General features: G+C 41.9%; 2 protein-coding genes across 3 annotated transcripts; one reads left to right on the top strand and one right to left on the bottom strand.

The window, feature by feature from the left end:
- Positions 1-2,902: 2,902 nt before the first annotated feature.
- Positions 2,903-3,772, bottom strand: LOC139386755 (free fatty acid receptor 3-like). Its single transcript, XM_071132569.1, has one exon. It carries the CDS (start codon positions 3,770-3,772, stop codon positions 2,903-2,905), a length of 870 nt encoding a protein of 289 aa, XP_070988670.1.
- An 8,310-nt stretch (positions 3,773-12,082) lies between these two features.
- LOC139387076 (tripartite motif containing 110) lies at positions 12,083-19,184 on the top strand. 2 transcript variants are annotated; one of them, XM_071133063.1, is made up of 8 exons: positions 12,083-12,154; positions 13,895-14,434; positions 14,525-14,620; positions 14,768-15,001; positions 15,799-15,821; positions 15,925-16,070; positions 16,834-17,105; positions 17,338-19,184. In XM_071133063.1, the coding sequence occupies exons 2-8, from the start codon at positions 13,937-13,939 to the stop codon at positions 17,605-17,607; spliced, it is 1,539 nt and encodes a 512-aa protein (XP_070989164.1). In that variant the 5' UTR covers positions 12,083-12,154; positions 13,895-13,936; the 3' UTR covers positions 17,608-19,184. The 2 variants fall into 2 exon arrangements, with proteins under 2 accessions (XP_070989164.1, XP_070989163.1); XM_071133062.1 differs by having other exon boundaries at positions 12,113-12,293.
- Positions 19,185-20,118: the final 934 nt, after the last annotated feature.

The following is a 20,118-nucleotide window of genomic DNA, read 5'->3' as shown; positions in this document are numbered from 1 at the left end:
GGGACCAAAGTAACAAAGCCTACCATCAGTAACACACTACGCCGCCTGGGACTCAAATCCTGCAGTGCCAGACGTGTCCCCTTGCGTACATGTCCAGGCCCGTCTGAAGTTTGCTAGAGAGCATTTGGATGATCCAGAAGAAGATTGGGAGAATGTCATATGGTCAGATGAAACCAAAATATAACTTTTTGGTAAAAACTCAACTCGTCGTGTTTGGGAGGACAAAGAATGCTGAGTTGCATCCAAAGAACACCATACCTACTGTGAAGCATGGGGGTGGAAACATCATGTTTTGGGGCTGTTTTTCTGCAAAGGGACCAGGACGACTGATCCGTGTAAAGGTAAGAATGAATGGGGCCATGTACAGTGCCTTGCGAAAGTATTCGGCCCCCTTGAACTTTGCGACCTTTTGCCACATTTCAGGCTTCAAACATAAAGATATAAAACTGTATTTTTTTGTGAAGAATCAACAACAAGTGGGACACAATCATGAAGTGGAACGACATTTATTGGATATTTCAAACTTTTTTAACAAATCAAAAACTGAAAAATTGGGCGTGCAAAATTATTCAGCCCCCTTAAGTTAATACTTTGTAGCGCCACCTTTTGCTGCGATTACAGCTGTGAGTCGCTTGGGGTATGTCTCTATCAGTTTTGCACATCGAGAGACTGACATTTTTTCCCATTCCTCCTTGCAAAACAGCTCGAGCTCAGTGAGGTTGGATGGAGAGCATTTGTGAACAGCAGTTTTCAGTTCTTTCCACAGATTCTCGATTGGATTCAGGTCTGGACTTTGACTTGGCCATTCTAACACCTGGATATGTTTATTTTTGAACCATTCCATTGTAGATTTTGCTTTATGTTTTGGATCATTGTCTTGTTGGAAGACAAATCTTCGTCCCAGTCTCAGGTCTTTTGCAGACTCCATCAGGTTTTCTTCCAGAATGGTCCTGTATTTGGCTCCATCCATCTTCCCATCAATTTTAACCATCTTCCCTGTCCCTGCTGAAGAAAAGCAGGCCCAAACCATGATGCTGCCACCACCATGTTTGACAGTGGGGATGGTGTGTTCAAGGTGATGAGCTGTGTTGCTTTTACGCCAAACATAACGTTTTGCATTGTTGCCAAAAAGTTCAATTTTGGTTTCATCTGACCACAGCACCTTCTTCCACATGTTTGGTGTGTCTCCCAGGTGGCTTGTGGCAAACTTTAAACAACATTTTTTATGGATATCTTTAAGAAATGGCTTTCTTCTTGCCACTCTTCCATAAAGGCCAGATTTGTGCAATATACGACTGATTGTTGTCCTATGGACAGAGTCTCCCACCTCAGCTGTAGATCTCTGCAGTTCATCCAGAGTGATCATGGGCCTCTTGGCTGCATCTCTGATCAGTCTTCTCCTTGTATGAGCTGAAAGTTTAGAGGGACGGCCAGGTCTTGGTAGATTTGCAGTGGTCTGATACTCCTTCCATTTCAATATTATCGCTTGCACAGTGCTCCTTGGGATGTTTAAAGCTTGGGAAATCTTTTTGTATCCAAATCCGGCTTTAAACTTCTTCACAACAGTATCTCGGACCTGCCTGGTGGTGTTCCTTGTTCTTCCTGATGCTCTCTGCGCTTTTAACGGACTTCTGAGACTATCACAGTGCAGGTGCATTTATACGGAGACTTGATTACACACAGGTGGATTGTATTTATCATCATTAGTCATTTAGGTCAACATTGGATCATTCAGAGATCCTCACTGAACTTCTGGAGAGAGTTTGCTGCACTGAAATTAAAAGGGCTGAATAATTTTGCACGCCCAATTTTTCAGTTTTTGATTTGTTAAAAAAGTTTGAAATATCCAATAAATGTCGTTCCACTTCATGATTGTGTCCCACTTGTTGTTGATTCTACACAAAAAAATACAGTTTTATATCTTTGTTTGAAGCCTGAAATGTGGCAAAAGGTCGCAAAGTTCAAGGGGGCCGAATACTTTTGCAAGGCACTGTATCATGAGATTTTGAGTGAAAACCTCCTTCCATCAGCAAGGGCATTGAAGATGAAACGTGGCTGGGTTTTTCAGCATTACAATGATCCCAAACACACTACAATGAAGGAGTGGCTTCGTAAGAAGCATTTCAAGGTCCTGGAGTGGCCTAGCCAGTCTCCAGATCTCAACCCCATAGAAAATCTTTGGAGGGAGTTGAAAGTCCGTGTTGCCCAGCAACAGCCCCAAAACATCACTGCTCTAGAGGAGATCTGCTTGGAGGAATGGGCCAAAATACCAGCAACAGTGTGTGAAAACCTTGTGAAGACTTACAGAAAACGTTTGACCTCTGTCATTGCCAACAAAGGGTATATAACAAAGTATTGAGAAACTTTTGTTATTGACCAAATACTTATTTTCCACCATAATTTGCATATCAATTCATTAAAAATCACTACAATGTGATTTTCTGGATTTTTTTTTCTCATTTTGTCTGTCATAGTTGAAGTATACTTATGATGAAAATTACAGGCCTCTCTCATCTTTTTAAGTGGGAGAACTTGCACAATTTGGTGGCTGACCTAAATACTTTTTTTGCCCCACTGTAGGTAGGTTCCATGTGACATATTGTATATTAACATTTCTGATAAATACTATAACAAGGTGACAGTAAATGTAAGTGTTTTTGTGATACAAAATAAATTTCTATTTTTGCAAATATGAAATGTTTTTTTTCTCTGCATAAGTTGGTGCAGTGCTGAGACACCAAGTACCAAGTACTGTAGAACTTGGTGCCCACAGAAATACAAAATAAATTAACCACACAAATATGAGAGGATAGGAAGGTACCATAGCAGAAAGCCATGTGAATTAAACATTGGACGTTTTCATTGCACAAAATAATGTTCTCAGACACGATCAACTGGCTAGTCATGGGCCAGTCTGTGTATCTCCCTGATCAGTCTGTCTACTGCTCCTGTTACCATCTCCCACATTGAGCAGCCTCCTGCAGCAGGGGAATGCATCCACAGTGTCTCTGAGGTCCCTCCTCATGAAGATGTAGAGGAAGCAGTCAGTGAGAGGGCTTAGGTACAACAAGGCACTGGTTATCACAGAGGACAGGTCCCTGACTGGGTCTGACACTGAGGGGGCATGGGGCTTGATGGAGTAGTACAGGTTCCTGATGCTGTACGGGAGGAAGAGGAGTGCATAACTGCCCAGGACCAGACCCAGAGTTCCCAGAATCCTTCTCCTTCTTTCTGCCCCCCTGAAAGCCATACTCCTGGAGAGGGCCCTCTGAGTGACCAAGAACAGCAACACCAGGAAAGGGGCAGGCAACAGGGAGATGGCAGAGAAAATCGTCAGTGAATACCGCATGTCGATCAAGAATATGTAATCAAAGGTAACGTAAACCAGTGCCAGTGCCCAGAGGCTCAGAGAGACCAGGATGGAGTTTTTGACTGAGCGTCGGAGGCGGTACCACAGAGGACAGACCACCACCATGTACCTCTCCAGGGAGATCAACAACATGAAGCCCAGGCTGGTGCAGAGGCCCAGACGAACAAAGATCCTTGACAGGCAGCGGGCCATCATGAAAGGCAAACATGTGGTGTCAAAGAACCTACTGAAAATGAAGACCAGCGTCATGGTGATCTGGAGAAGGTCTGAGATGAGCAGGTTGATCACGTAGACAGGAGCCACTCGGCCGGCTTTGACCAAACTGAACAGGGCATAACTGGCCAGGCAGACGGCAGGAAATCCTATGAGGAATATGATCCAGTCCACCACAATACCTATCATGTTTGCGTAGTAGGGTGGATCCAGACCACATGGAAAGGCAGTGGTGTCGTTAATGTCAATCATCTGATTACCGATGAGTAGTATTTTTTTTTTTTTTAAGCTAAAAAGTAGAGATATGTCCTTTCCTGGTAATTTGAGATGTATAGGTTAGAGTCCTTACTTGGTGATGGATGGAGCAGTGATCAGCTTTGAAGAGGGTGATTGTCTTACCCAACCCCTCTACAATTCCCTGTGAGAAGTGAAAATAATTGAAGTACAAAAAAGTTAAATTCTTCAACACTTTTCAATTACTGTTTTTGTTCATCTGTTGCTCCCATCTTGCCTCCCATCTAAGATGGTGAAACTCCTCCCTATATAATCCCTAGATGTTTTACTCTGTTTTACATGGTTATGTGCTTACCTAGTCTCTCCGCATCTGTCAATACTAGTCACGTTTTGTCCTCTCTCTCTAGACAACATTTAGTTATTAAGACTTATCCACATTCTGGGCAGAACCATTCCAGTACTTACCCTGCTGTCATTATTACATAGAAATATGCAAACCATGTTTACCATTTTAAGGTCAGTGCTAGAGAAGGAAGTCAGGGGACTGACATCACTCTGTCTGCTGTTCTGGTGTTTCTCTTCCTTCCTATCCATCTCGCTCAGTCAATAATAGGCTATCAGGTTAGACATATTTGTTTATATCCATTTTGTGCATACTGTAAAACAGTGACTGGTTGGCCTGACAAAATGATAACATATATAATGATGGCATAAGGCAGATGCCATAAAAACATAGATGATGAGCATATGCAAATAACAAAGGGTATATAAAGACAGCATGCTCACCCCTATTGTTGTCAACCATGTCACATTGTGGCCAAAAAGGCACAGCTCAAAGCTGAATAGTGAGCTTTGCAGTGAAATGTAAATATTTTAGTGCATTGGAAGTTTTAAAAAGCCTCTAAAGTTTGTCATTTCCACTTTGAAATTTCAGATGAAAAATGTATGACGGAAATAATGAAAAATGTATGTACGCCTACAAAACTGTCCATAAATAATAATCTACATAATAAATCACATTTCTTGTTGCTGCAAGATTATTTTCCTGTTTTAGCAAACTGTGCTCAAATTAAGATCCTACACCTGTAGTTGTAGAGCAACACAAATGTGGTCACTTATGCCGTCACACTCTCTCTTTCTCTCTCACTCTCTCGGTGCCTCTCAACAGGCTAAAGTGTTTTTCAGCTCATCTGAAAACTCAAGAAAAATAAATAAAGCTACCCACTCTGCACAAACTGGTTAAATCAACATTGTTTCAACTTCATTTTTCAAGGTATTTTGACGTGGAATCTACCTGGAAAATACATTGGATTTTGAGTGCAAAATTTCAACCACAGGATTATGTCATCATGGTAACCAATTTTCAACATAGACAAATCTTGTATAAAATATGTTGAATTTGTACCTTTTGAAACAATGTCAGATCTTCAACGTAATATCCACTATACAAAAAAACTATAGGCTGGGCAGCACCTCCTACTTAACTCTTTCTTGAACTGCACTGTTGGTTAAGGGCTTGTAAATAAGCATTTCACGGTAAGGTCTACTACACCTGTTCTATTCGGCACATGTGACAAATAAAGTTTGATTTGATTTATCTACAGCTATCCCTTCCCATCCAGGGTTTTAACCAAGCCCAGCCCAGCTTACAGTGGCTTGCGAAATTATTCACCCCCCCTTGGCATTTTTCCTATTTTGTTGCCTTACAACCTGGATCAATTAAATTAAAATTGATTTTTGGGGGGTTTGTATCATTTGATTTACACAACATGCCTACCATTTTGAAGATGCAAAATACTTTTTATTTTGAAATAAACAAGAAATAATACAAAAAAACAGAGCTTGAGCGTACCAGGGTAGCCTAGTGGTTAGAGCGTTGGACTAGTAACCGGAAGGTTGCAAGTTCAAACCCCTGAGCTGACATGGTACAAAATCTGTTGTTCTGCCTCTGAACAGGCAGTTAACCCACTGTTCCTAGGCCGTCATTGAAAATAAGAATTTGTTCTTCACTGACTTGCCTAGTTAAATAAATGTCAAAAAAATCAGTACTTTGTAGAGCCACCTTTTGCAGCAATTACAGCTGCAAGTCTCTTGGGGCATATCTCTATAAACTTGGCACATCTAGCCACTGGGATTTTTGCCCATTCTTAAAGGCAAAACTGCTCCAGCTCCTTCAATTTGGATGGGTTCCGCTGGTGTACAGCAATCTTCAAGTCATACTACAGATTCTTAATTGGATTGAGATATGGGCTTTGAGTAGGCCATTCCAAGACATTTAGATGTTTCCCCTTAAACCACTCGAGCGTTGCTTTAGCAGTATGCAAAGGGTCATTATCCTGCTGGAAGGTGAACCTTCATCCTAATCTCAAATCTCTGGAAGAGTGAAATGGGTTTCCCTCAAGAATTTCCCTGTATTTAGCACCATCCATCATTCCTTCAATTCTGACCAGTTTCCCAGTCCCTGCCGATGGAAAAACATTGGTGTTCTCGGGGTGATGAAAGGTGTTGGGTTTGCGCCAGACATAGAATTTTCCTTGATGGCCAAAAAGCTCAGTTTTAGTCTCATCTGACCAGAGTACCTCCTTCCATATATTTAGGGAGTCTCCCACATGCCTTTTGGCAAACACTAAATGTGTTTGCTTATTTTTTTTTCTTTATGCAATGGCTTTTTTTCTGGCCACACTTCCGTAAAGCCCAGTTCTGTGGAGTGTATGGCTTAAAGTGGTCCTATGGAAAGATACTACAATCTCCGCTGTGGAGCTTTGCAGCTCCTTCAGGGTTATCTTTGGTCTCTTTGTTGCCTCTCTGATTAATGCCCTCCTTGCCTGGTCTGTGAGTTTTGGTGGGCGGCCCTCTCTTGGCAGGTTTGTTGTGGTGCCATATTCTTTCAATTTTTTTATAATGGATTTAATGGTGCTCCATGGGATGTTCAAAGTTTCTGATATTTTTTTATAACCCAACCCTGGTCTGTACTTCTCTACAACTTTGTCCATGACCTGTTTGGAGAGCTCCTTGGTCTTCATGGTGCAGCTTGCTTGATGGTGCCCCTTGCTTAGTGGTGTTGCAGACTCTGGGGCCTTTCAGAACAGGTATATAAACTGAGATCATGTGACAGATCATGTGAAACTTAGATTGCACGCAGGTGGACTTTATTTATCTAATTATGTGACTTCTGAAGGTAATTGGTTGCACCAGATGTTATTGAGGGGCTTCATAGCAAAGGGGGTGAATACATACAGTGGGGCAAAAAAGTATTTAGTCAGCCACCAATTGTGCAAGTTCTCCCACTTAAAAAGATGAGAGAGGCTTGTAATTTTCATCATAAGTATACTTCAACTATGACAGACAAAATGAGAGAAAAATTCCAGAAAATCGCATTGTAGTATTTTTTATTAATTTATTTGCAAATTATGGTGGAAAATAAGTATTTGGTCAATAACAAAAGTTTATCTCAATACTTGGTTATATACCCTTTGTTGGCAGAGGTCAAACGTTTTCTGTAAGTCTTCACAAGGTTTTCACACACTGTTGCTGGTATTTTGGCCCATTCCTCCATGCAGATCTCCTCTAGAGCAGTGATGTTTTGGGGCTGTTGCTGGGCAACACGGACTTTCAACTCCCTCCAAAGATTTTCTATGGGGTTGAGATCTGGAGACTGGCTAGGCCACTCCAGGACCTTGAAATGCTTCTTACGAAGCCACTCCTTCGTTGCCCGGGCAGTGTGTTTGGGATCATTGTCATGCTGAAAGACCCAGCCATGTTTCATCTTCAATGCCCTTGCTGATGAATACATGGCCCCATTCATTCTCTCCTTTACACGGATCAGTCGTACTGGTCCCTTTGCAGAAAAACAGCCCCAAAACATGATGTTTCCACCCCCATGCTTCACAGTAGGTATGGTGTTCTTTGGATGCAACTCAGCATTCTTTGTCCTCCAAACACGACGAGTTGAGTTTTTACCAAAAAGTTATATTTTGGTTTCATCTGACCATATGACATTCTCCCAATCTTCTTCTGGATCATCCAAATGCTCTCTAGCAAACTTCAGACGGGCCTGGACATGTACTGGCTTAAGCAAGGGGACACGTCTGGCACTGCAGGATTTGAGTCCCTGGCGGCGTAGTGTGTTACTGATGGTAGGCTTTGTTACTTTAGTCCCAGCTCTCTGCAGGTCATTCACTAGGTCCATAGTGGAGTTTGAAGTGTGACTGTTTGAGGTTGTGGACAGGTATCTTTTATACTGATAACAAGTTCAAACGGGTGCTATTAATACAGGTAACGAGTGGAGGACAGAGGAGCCTCTTAAAAAATAAGTTACAGGTCTGTGAGAGCCAGAAATCTTGCTTGTTTGTAGGTGACCAAATACTTATTTTCCACCATAATTTGCAAATAAATTCATTAAAAATCCTACAATGTGATTTTCTGATTTTGTCTGTCATAGTTGAAGTGTACCTATAATGAAAATTACAGGCCTCTCATCTTTTTAAGTGGGAGAACTTGCACAATTGGTGGCTGACTAAATACTTTTTTGCCCCACTGTATGCACGCACCACTAACGTTTTTTATTTATTTTTTGAAACAAGTCATTTTTTTCATTTCACTTCACCAATTTGGACTATTTTGTGTGTGTCCATTACATGAAATGCAAATAAAAATCTATTTAAATTATTGGTTGTAATGCAACAAAATAGGAAAAAGCCCAAGGGGGATGAATCTTTTGCAAGGCACTGTAGCTGTGATATTTTTCACTGACTATAACCAATGCGCTATCGGGATGATGACTGTTGAGAAATATCCACTTAATACTGTTGATTCACTGTTGCTATCAAAGTCATTACAAAGGGTAGGTTCAACAAAGCAAATTAAATGTCATCATACATTATCAATCATGTATTGTATCATCAATAGCTGCCCACTGCACTGAGGCTAGGTAACATGGTCACCACTGATAAATCCATGATAATTGAAAATTTCAATAATCATTTCTCAACGACTGGCCAGGCCTTCCTCTTGACTACTCCAACCCCGCAGCTACTCGCCCAAGCCTCCCCAGCTTCTCCCTCACCCAAATCCAGACAGCAGATGTTCTGAAAGAGCTGCAATACCTGGACCTGTACAAATCAGCTAGGCTAGACAATCTGGACCCTCTCTTTCTAAAACTATCAGCCGCCATTGTTGCAACCCCTATTACCAGCCTGTTTAACCTCTCTTTCGTATCGTCCGAGATCCCTAAAGATTGGAAAGCTGCCGCGGTCATCCCGCTCTTCTAAAGTCTTCGAAAGCCAAGTTAATAAACAGATCACTGACCATTTCGAATCCCACCGTACCTTCTCCGCTGTGCAATCCTGTTCCGAGCCGGTCACGGGTGAACCTCAGCCACGCTCAAGGTACTAAACAATATCATAACTGCCATCGATAAAAGACAGTACTGTGCAGCCGTCTTCATCGACCTGGCCAAGGCTTTCGACTCTGTCAATCACCGTAATCTTATCGGCAGACTCAATAGACTTGGTTTTTCTAATGACTGCCTCACCTGGTTCACCAACTACTTTGCAGACAGAGTTCAGTGTGTCAAATCGGAGGGCATGTTGTCCGGACCTCTGGCAGTCTCTATGGGGGTACCACAGGGTTCAATTCTCGGGCCGACTCTTTTCTCTGTATATATCAATGATGTCGCTCTTGCTGCGGGCGATTCCCTGATCCACCTCTACACCATTCTGTATACTTCTGCCCCTTCCATGGACACTGTGCTAACTAACCTCCGAACAAGCTTCAATGCCATACAACACTCCTTCTGTGGCCTCCAACTGCTCTTAAACGCTAGTAAAACCAAATGCATGCTTTTCAACCGTTCGCTGCCCGCACCAGCCCGCCCGACTAGCATCACCACCCTGAACAGTTCCGACCTAGAATATGTGGACAACTATAAATACCTAGGTGTCTGGCTAGACTGTAAACTCTCCTTCCAGACTCGTATTAAACATCTCCAATCAAACATCAAATCTAGAATCGGCTTTCTATTTCGCAACAAAGCCTCCTTCACTCACGCCGCCAAACTTATCCTATCCAGACTATCCTACCGATCCTCGACTTCGGCGATGTCATCTACAAAATAGCTTCCAACACTCTACTCAGCAAACTGGATGAGGTCTATCACAGTGCCATCCGTTTTGTTACCAAATCACCTTATACTACCCACCACTGTGACCTGTATGCCCTAGTCGGCTGGCCCTCGCTACATATTCGTTGCCAGACCCACTGGCTCCAGGTCATCTATAAGTCTATGCTAGGTAAAGCTCCGCCTTATCTCAGTTCACTGGTCACGATAACAACACCCACCCGTAGCACACGTTCCAGCAGGTATATCTCACTGATCATCCCCAAAGCCAACACCTAATTTGGCCGCCTTTCCTTCCAGTTCTTTGCTGCCAGTGACTGGAACTAATTTTAAAAATCGCTGAAGTTGGAGACTTTTATTCCCTCACCAACTTTAAACATCAACTATTTGTGCAGCTAAATGATCGCTGCAGCTGTACATAGATTGGGTGGACTATTTACAGATGGACTATCTACCTCATCCCCATACTGTTTTTATTTACTTTTCTGCTCTTTTGCACACAAGTATCTCTACTTGCACATCATCATCTGTTTATTTATCACTCCAGTGTTAATCTGCTAAATTGTAACTATTTGCTCCTATGGCCTATTTATTGCCTACCTCCTCATGCCTTTTGCACACACTGTATATAGACTTTATTTGTTCTACTGTGTCATTGATTTGTTTATTGTGTTATTGGCTTGTTTATTGTTTACTCCATGTGTAACTCTGTGTTGTTGTCTGTGTCACACTGCTTTGCTTTATCTTGGCCAGGTCGCAGTTGCAAATGAGAACTTGTCAACTAGCCTACCTGGTTAAATAAAAGGTGAAATAATTGTTTTACTTTTTTAAAATCAATGATGCTATTTAAGCCTATATAGCATTTGGGAAGTCTTCAACAGCTATTGTTTACATTCAGTCCAGGATTCAACTAAAAATATACAATACATATAGGCCAAGGGTTTCAAGCTTTGGTTAATTTCAAATGGAATCTACAAGTTAATAATAAATATGTTGGATTCACATCTCCACCTCAAAAATTAAATCTAAATGAAAGAATAGGATTAAATCAAATCAAACTGTATTTAAAGGACATTTAAAATTTGATTTGATTTAGTCCTGTTCTTTGACCTAGATTTTTGGTTGAAATGGAGACATGAATCCAACATATCAATTATTAATATGCAGACAAACTGGAATTAAAGCCAGACTCAGTGGCACAGATGGAGCTATCCAAGCAGCAGAAACATCTCCTTCAAATGTTGATATTTGGTAGTGTTGACAACCAAACACAATTCAATATCACTTTTGCAATACTGTAAATAGCCTATTAACACATTTTATTGTGACTTTGGGACTATAAGGTTCTATCTGCGCAAAGCATAGTTCTGAGATATTGAGCATCAAAGTTTTCACATCCCAGATGTCAAAAATATTTTGTCCTGAATTCTTCTTTCTTAAAATTAGTAAGACATCAATTGCCACATTTTGAGCTTAATGTAACAATAAATGTATTCTTATGTAACCATAGAAAGTGTGAATGTTCTGGAAATCTTCACAATTGCTATAATAATCTGCACAGAATCTCAAAACGTCATTGATCACTTGCAGCATGTATTTACTTAAATGTAATCTCAATTGCAATCCAGGTCATTTGGTTGTGGTATTAGATGAAGCATAGTGATAACACATTAGCTTGTTCTAAAAATAAGCAAAATATCTGGTATAACTTCATTCTAATGGAAAATCAATGCCAGATAAAAAAACAAATTAAAAAGTCACCTAAATGTGTTATCTGACATTTTCCATTGGAATTTGGTTGTGCTTTTAGATGGTTGAAAGCATAGCGATGACACATTTTCCATTGGAATTTGGTTGTGCTTTTAGATGGTTGAAAGCGTAGCGATGACACATTGAGAATTCAACAAACTTTTGGCTGTTTTTTTGAGTGGGTGAAAATAGGCTGGAATCTCATTGATCAAGGTATCTACCGAATATTACCCAATTATTTACGTTTACTTCATAGCGCTGCAGATGCAGGAAAGGAGATGAGAAGAGGAAGCCTCCTTAGAGACTTGAGATGGAAACTCGCTCTCTGAGTTGGTCATGTGACTCTGTGCTCTCAGAGGTCAGTCCCTCTGCTTAAACAGACATAGGTATGGGATTAACCGGTTTCTACACACATTGACAGGAAAACACCTAACGATGGCCACACTCTGACAGCCTTGGGACACAAACAGGTAGGGGGAATCTATACTGAATAATCAGAAGAAAGAACGAAGAGTTTCATCAGAATGTGTATAGGACAGTCGTAAACCGGAAAGCAGGATCACATAGGCAGGCAGGCCGGTAGTCCCGATTGTGGCGATGCCTTCCATTGTGAGTAGATTGCCACACACATTTACATATATTTTTTAAAAAAAAGTAAACGTCCCATGTCTGTCACGAATGTTGAATACAATTATATTTGAATTTACCGATTATCCATGGGGTTGGTCCTCCAGTGGGTCGATATTTGAGACAAAATATCCACAGGAAGTATTATTAAACCTACTTCAAAATGCGGGTCTCTGTGTGTGGCAATGAAGATTTGTTTGCTCACGGCCTACGGCACGTGCACAAGACGAAAGTACATGCATGCATACCAACGAAAGTCTTGCAGGTGTTTACGTGGTTTTAAGCATGTGCCGGGTGATATACATTTCAATGCCAGTACCAGCACTCTAAAAAGTCGGGTAAATAATACTTTCCTGTGGATATTTGGTCTAACAAAAATTACCCACCGAAGGACCAACTGCACAGACAACCAGTAGAGTAAAATCTAATTAAATGTTATTCAGCATTCTGGCTTGTAAGGAAACTTTCCATGTTTCTGGAGTGGTTTGTTTCAGGCTGTATACCAAGAATTGGTATCTCAGTCACATTTTTTAGGCAAGCAGGCGGGCAGGGAGGATGATCCCTTGATCCCTCCATTGCGACAGACAGGGATTGGGATGAGCATCAGGTCAGTGTTACAACTCCATAGGATGAGAATAAACTCTGTGATACAGGTTATACCAGTTCAATACAGAATTAACAGACCTGTCTGCCACCAAATAATATTTACAAATATATATATATTTCACCTTTATTTAACCAGGTAGGCTAGTTGAGAACAAGTTCTCATTTACAACTGCGACCTGGCCAAGATAAAGCATAGCAGTGTGAACAGACAACACAGAGTTGCACATGGAGTAAACAATTAACAAGTCAATAACACAGTAGAAAAAAAGAGAGTCAATATACATTGTGTGCAAAAGGCATGAGGAGGTAGGTGAATAATTACAATTTTGCAGATTAACACTGGAGTGATAAATGATCAGATGGTCATGTACAGGTAGAGATACTGGTGTGCAAAAGAGCAGAAAAGTAAATAAATATAAACAGTATGGGGATGAGTTAGGTCAAATTGGGTGGGCTATTTACCGATAGACTATGTACAGCTGCAGCGATTGGTGGGAGATCTTGAGGTGTTCTATCAATTGAGGACAATGGCCGAAGACCTTATAAACAGACTTAATGGTTGATTAGTAGGCAGATAAAGAGGCCGGTGTAGAGGACTACACACAGACTGAACAGGCTCTGTTCCTAATTCCTAGTATTCGTTTTTACATAAGTGACTTTGGTGTGAACACTCTTTAGAAAAAAGGATTCCAAAGGGGTTCTTTGGCTGTGTTTTGTTTGTTTGTTTATTTTGAATTATAAATGCTTGAGTATGGGGACAGCCAAAAACACTAGGGTTCTAGATAGCTCATTTTTTAAAAGAGTGTACTGTAAACGTACCTGTCCTCAGGACTCGACTCACCGCTTCTAACGGTCATCATGTGGCTTCTAAGAACTGTGGCTTGAAAATAAAATGTTGGGAATTAAGATGATTTCAACTGCTCATTATTTTTGACAACTTGACACAAATGTTGACATTGATGTTTTTGTTTACAAAGGTGCCTTTTCCTTTTTGTGTTCCTGTTGACAAAACGGTTGTCATGGCGTCCCTGGAGGAGGAGTTGACGTGTTCAGTGTGCCGCGACGTCTTCAGCCAGGCCCAGCCCTTGCCGTGCGGCCACAGCTTCTGCCCAGCATGTGTGCGAGACGCCTGGGGCCACGGGGAGGCGGGGGTCAGGGGTCGCTTCACCTGCGCACAGTGTCAGGAGGAACAGGGGGTTGTGGCGTGTGACTGCTGCCCCCCCGTGGGGGATGGGGACCAGTCTGGGAACGCTGCGGCGGTGAAGACCTGTCTGCGCTGTGAGGTGTCTCTGTGTGCCGAGCACCTGAAGCCCCACCTGGAGCGGCCCGCCTTCAAGACACACTTGCTAGTGGAACCTCTGGGAGACCTGTCCCACCGCAGGTGTCCTGCCCATGAGGAGATGTTCCGCTACTACTGTGCAGACGAGCGGGTGTACGTGTGTGCAGACTGTTTATTGGAGGGTGGCCACACACAGCACCGGGTTAAAGGACTGAGAAAGGTGGAGGAGGACCTGAAGGTCAGTTAGCGATGTACTTACTTACTGTACTTACAGCTGTTGTTATATTGTGGCTTTAACAGTTCTAAATCTGTGTGTATGTTTCCATAGGTCATCCTCCAGAGTCTTCTCCAGAAAGCAGATGAGAAGCTGAATAAAGGTGAACAGATCCTCCAAGAGCACCGGAACACTGACCGCACTATAACAGTAAGTAACCACACACTGTATGCTTATAGCAGTCCATCAATTTACTGTTCGTGCTTATGTTAGTCTATCCGGCCTTCTATTCTGCCCTGACGTTGGGTCTTGTTATGACCTTAGTCTTTGGTGGTGGTGGTTGTTGTCCGCCTGCAGGACTTGTCTGTGGCAGATGACTCCCAGGTGGAGCGTATGGGTATAGCCCTGCAGCTGCAGGTGGAGAGGCTGGTGCTGGCCCTGAGGGAGAGCACCAGGAAAGAGAGGCAGCAGGCCGTGGATCGCCTCCAGAACAACTGCAGCAGGGTTCGAGAGGACCTGAGCCAGACCCGGGACATCCACCACTACCTGGGCTCCTTGCTGGAGGAGACAGACCCCTTCCTGCTCATCTGGGTGAAATGTTTATTAATAACCCTTTTACCAGTTACCAATATGACGAGAGGGGAGAGGGTTTGAAGGAGCCAATTGGTATCTGGGGATGATTTGGGGACCATGGTAGTAAGAGGAGCCAGTTTGGGAATTCAGCTAGGCTAGTGGAGTTAACACCCCTACTTTTGGGATAAGTTCCATGGGATTATTTGTGACTACTCCAGAGTCAGTTTTACAATATGCCAATACATATCCAACCTCACAGTAACCATTTCAGGCAGTTATTCTCTGTGTGTTAGACACAACCTTTGAATAATGTCCAACAAACCAAATAGATCAAAGCCATCATCTCAAACCACCAGATTCCATACAGTACGTCACTATTCTGGTAATCATTCTAAATCTCAACATTCACCTTTGTACTGTACTGCAATGTTTTAACCACCTACTGTATTTATTTATGAGACAGCATCTGTTGTATACTACATAACGGAGGATTTAAACTAATCTGTTTACCTCCCTGTCCATCTGGGGGAGATTCACTGGGCCATTTGTGCAGGATTTGTACGATGGCATTAAAGGCTTTGTGCTTCAATTCATTACCGTCAATGAATGTCTATTTTCTTGATGGAACATTTGATTAACTTTATTAAAGGAATAGTTAAGGATTTTGACAATGAGGCCCTTTATCTACTAACCCCGGAGACTCTGGAGAAGTAGATAAAAGTCTTCATTGCCAAAATCCCAAACTATCCCTTTAACAGTTTTGTGTTATTGTCTTATAACAGTCCTTGACTCCTGTTCTTTTGTTCTGTCCACAGGCATTTCAATCTGATGACTCAAGGTAAATAAAAAATAGACATTCATTAGTATGATATTGTGTGTGTTTGTTTGTGTTTTTGAGTATAATATGATTTATGTCTAACCTGCGGTGCTATGTGTAACAGGCTGCTTGCGGACCTGAACTGTCCCTTGTTCACTCCTGACTCCCTCAGCCTGGACAGGAAGTATATTATGGAGGATATCGAGAGCAAGTACAGAGAGTTCATCACCGAGACACTGCGCTGTCTCACCGAACTCAAGAGGGAGCTCTGTGAGTGCACAGGCCAAACCTTCAACCCATATATTTGAGATGGGAGGAATTCAGGATGTTTATTCATTCATATATTTGTTTCCCTCTGCTTCGTACAGTGCATTCTGAAAGTATTCAGTCCTGTTTACTTTTTCCACATTTTAAAATGGATCAAATAGTGTTTTATCCTCTACACACAATACCCCATAATGACAGAGCAAAAACAGGTATTTCAAATCCCCCCCCCTTTGGTAGTGATTACAGCCTTGAATCTTCTTGGGTATGACGCTTCAAGCTGGGGACTTTCAATGCTGCAGAGAATGTTTTTGGTACGCTTCGAGATCTGTGCCTCTACACAATCCTGTCTCTGAGCTCTATGGACAATTCCTTTTGGCTTGGTTTTTGCTCTGAAAAGCATTGTCAACTTTGGGACCTTTATATAGACAGGTGTGTGCCTTTCCAAATCATGTCCCATCAATTAAATTTACCGCAGGTGGACTCCCAAGTTGTAGAAACATCTCAAGGATGATCAAATGGAAACAGGAGGCACCTCAGCTCAATTTCGAGTCTTATAGCAAAGGGTCTAAATACTTGTAAATAAGGAATTTGTTATTTTTATTTTTAATACATTTGCTAGAATTTCTAAACCTGTTTTCGCTTTGTCATTATGGGGTATTGTGTGTTCATTGATGAAGAAAAACTATTTAACGTGACAAAATGTGGAAAAAGTCAAGGGGTCTAAATATTTTTCGAATGCACTGTATGTCTGTTTCTGTTTCCATAGTAACAAGTCCGTTGACTCTGGACACTAACTCTGCCCATCCTCTCCTGAGCATTTCGGACGGCCTGCGGTCAGCCATGCGGGTCAAACAGCGCCTTCCGTGTGCCACTCACCCTGACCGCTTTGACCACTGGGCTCAAGTCCTGACCGTCCAGACCTTCTCCTCAGGAACCCATTACTGGGAGCTGGAGGCAGAGGGCTTCTGGGACATTGCGGTGTCCTACCGGAGCATCGGGCGGAAAGGGAAGGAGGGCACTGCCTTTGGAAATAACAAGGTATATTATCATCACCCATCTTCTACATATGGTCTTTAATAATAGGAACAGTTGTGGTAATAAGAGTAGTATTAGATATTAGTTTATTTGATGGTGGTAGCCAAGCCTTTTTGAATTTCTTTGTAAACTGATTGAGGAAGTTAATTGGTCTATTTAAATACAACTGACATCACGAGAGATTAGTTGGTTTCTGTATCGACTGCTAGATGATGGATGAGGTTTTGACTTGCAGATGTCTTGGAGCCTGACGCAGCAGCATGACAGGAAGCTGGCTGCCTGGCACAACCGCAGGAAGACCCGCCTTTCCAGCCGGATGTCAGGAAACCGTGTGGGTGTGGCCCTGGATTATGGCATAGGCACAATCACCTTCTCAGAGGTGGGGCCTTCCAACACCCTGACCCACTTGCACACCTTCAGCACCTCCTTCAACCAGCCTGTGTGCCTAGGGTTTGGCCTCTACAAGGCTGAGCTCCACAGCAGAATCTCTATAGTGAGGGTGTGAGGAATCATTCGAGACCAGAGAATAAAAATGATATTTCTATAGCTGGGACACCTTCGGGGTGGGCCTCAGGGATGGAGACTTTGTGGGAGGTTTCTTTCTGGAACATCTCCCAGGATCTCATGAGGGATTGGAATATGAACAAAAGAGCTTGTGTGAGCATGAATAATTGTAAGACTATATTCTTACAGCACTCAGGACTTGAAATACTGTGAACTATGACTTTGAATCAGTAAGGAATGGATGTGTATGTCTTTTGTCACAGTTTAGGGGTATTTGAAAGACCCAAGTAACTTGGACCCAAGGCAGAGTTTTTTTTGATCAAATACATCCAAACTACAGGACAATATTCTTAAAGAATTAGAAAAGTACACATTCAGTTGATAGTTCTAGATTATTGTGGTGTAACAGCTATGGGGTCCCATTCCCTTTCACAAGTTTGTTTAGACAATTTTTTTTATGCATACAATAATCAATATGCGTTCTATGTGGCACCCATGTACCAAGCTAAATACCATAAATTATGTTGTTAAGAAAAGGTGGAAGGTATGTGGACTGAACCATATTGTAATATAGATTACAAAATCATTAGGCATTAGAAGCTTTCACAAAAGTTAAATTACACTGTGTACAAAACATCATGAACACCTTCCTAATATTGAGTTTCACCTCCTTTTGCCTCCTCAGAACAGCCTCAATTTGTCGGGCATGGACTCTACAAGGTGTCGAAAGCGTTCCACAGGGATGCTGGCCCATGTTGACTCCAATGCTTCCCACAGTTGTCATGTTTTGCTAGATGTCCTTTGGGTGGTGGACCATTTTTTTATACACACAGGAAACTGAAAAACCCAGCAGGGTTGCAGTTCTTGACACACAAACTGTTGCGCCTGGCACCTACTACCATACCCTGTTCAAAGGCACTTAAATATTTTGTATTGCCGATTCACACTTTGAATGGCACATATACACAATCCATGTCTCAATTGTCTCAAGGCTTACAAATCCTTCTTTATCCCGTCTCCTCCTTTTCGTCTACACTGATTGAAGTGACAGCAATAATGGATCATAGACTGAGCAGGTGAATCTAAGTGAAGGCTATGTCATGAAAAGAGCATGTGTTCCTAATGTTTTGTACACTCCTTTTACGTAGGCTATTATATTGAAAAGTATTCACTTGAAGATGGTCAAGGTATGACCTTCAACAAAATAACCTTCAATATTGAAACATCTCAGATGCAATACTTTCACTGGCACTTTTCATTTTTAGAGAAAAAACGAGAGAGAGTGCGAGAGAGAGCCGTGGGTCCTCTGACATGGCTAATTAGATGCCTGTTTCAAAGGGAGGTGTCTGATACTGTAGAATGGGAGAACAGAGAAGAGAGATGTTACGAGGAATGTGTTGCTAATACTCCATCTCTAAGGACAAATTACTGACTTCAACTGACCTGGAAAGCAAGGAGGACACCTTTCAAACTGAAACAGGTGATATCATCATCTCTTTTTTTTATTATTAACATAAACCTAGACTCCAGGATTGTATTACAGTACTCAGTGAATAAATGCCTAGTTTTGCAAATCCCTACATTGCTTGTGTTTAAAATCTCGGATCATTCAGGAAAACTGTGTCCGTGTGAGGGAGTGCGTGGGTGTTTGAAGGGCGAGTGTAAGGTTGTTTTAAAAGGTTGTTTATAACAGGTTAATCACTAAAGTCAAAGAGTGTGACCATCAGAGATGTCCGTGTCTTTTTACACTTGAATTTACAAAATGTAGAGAGATTATTTTAGGAAAGGGAATCACATAAACAGAGTATAAAGTCTAAAATGTTGTTCTACGTGTAACTGCCAAAATAAAGGAAACACCAATTTAGTGTCTTAATAGGGCGTTGGGCTACGATGAGTTGCCAAAACATGTGCCTTGGCAAAGATTCTACAAGTGTTGGAGGGATGCGATATCATTATTCCACAAGAAATTCCATAATTTGGTGTTTTGTTGATGGTGGTGGAAAAAGCTGTCTCAGGGGCCGCTCCAGAATCTCCTGTAACACTCTCCCATAAGATTGTGTGACTGAGACGGCCAAGGCATATCGTGAAACATCAGCAAGTTAAGCAGTCTTCGTCACTAAAGCCACTGCCAAACGTGCACCAACAATCACCCCTCTTTCAAAGTCACTTGAGATCTCTTCTCGCCATGGTAGCCAAAATAATGGGCAACTGGGCCTGCCCAGCATTTTTATACATGACCCTAAACTTGATGGGTTGTTAATTCCACACCTGTGTGGAAGCACCTGCTTTCAATATATTTTGAATTCTTCATTTACTCAAGTGTTTCCTTTATTTGGGCATTTACCTCTATGTATACTATCAATACTGGATTAAGTGCCATCTTCTCTGTGTGATATACAGTAACCATATATTTAGTTGTGAAAAGATAAACACCTGAGGAATTAAGTGAGTAAATGAAAGAGAAGGACAGAGACACTAAGTGATAACATGGTGGGTGAGAGGAGGAGGGGGG

Source organism: Oncorhynchus clarkii, chromosome 28 (genome assembly GCF_045791955.1).
Source record: "Oncorhynchus clarkii lewisi isolate Uvic-CL-2024 chromosome 28, UVic_Ocla_1.0, whole genome shotgun sequence".
Classification (NCBI taxonomy): domain Eukaryota; kingdom Metazoa; phylum Chordata; class Actinopteri; order Salmoniformes; family Salmonidae; genus Oncorhynchus; species Oncorhynchus clarkii.
The sequence above is the reverse complement of the archived record's forward strand: the minus strand, read 5'-3'. Positions and strand labels throughout refer to the sequence as shown.

What these genes read in the sequence shown, in the direction of transcription:
- LOC139387076 (XM_071133062.1), top strand. An exon ending in AGGTGGAGGAGGACCTGAAG is followed by an intron (nt 14,435 to 14,524) that starts GTCAGTTAGCGA and finishes ATGTTTCCATAG; the next exon opens with GTCATCCTCCAGAGTCTTCT. An exon ending in CGAACTCAAGAGGGAGCTCT is followed by an intron (nt 16,071 to 16,833) that starts GTGAGTGCACAG and finishes CTGTTTCCATAG; the next exon opens with TAACAAGTCCGTTGACTCTG.
- LOC139386755 (XM_071132569.1), bottom strand. Translation starts at nt 3,772, where the DNA reads ATGATAGGTATTGTGGTGGACTGGATCATATTCCTCATAGGATTTCCT.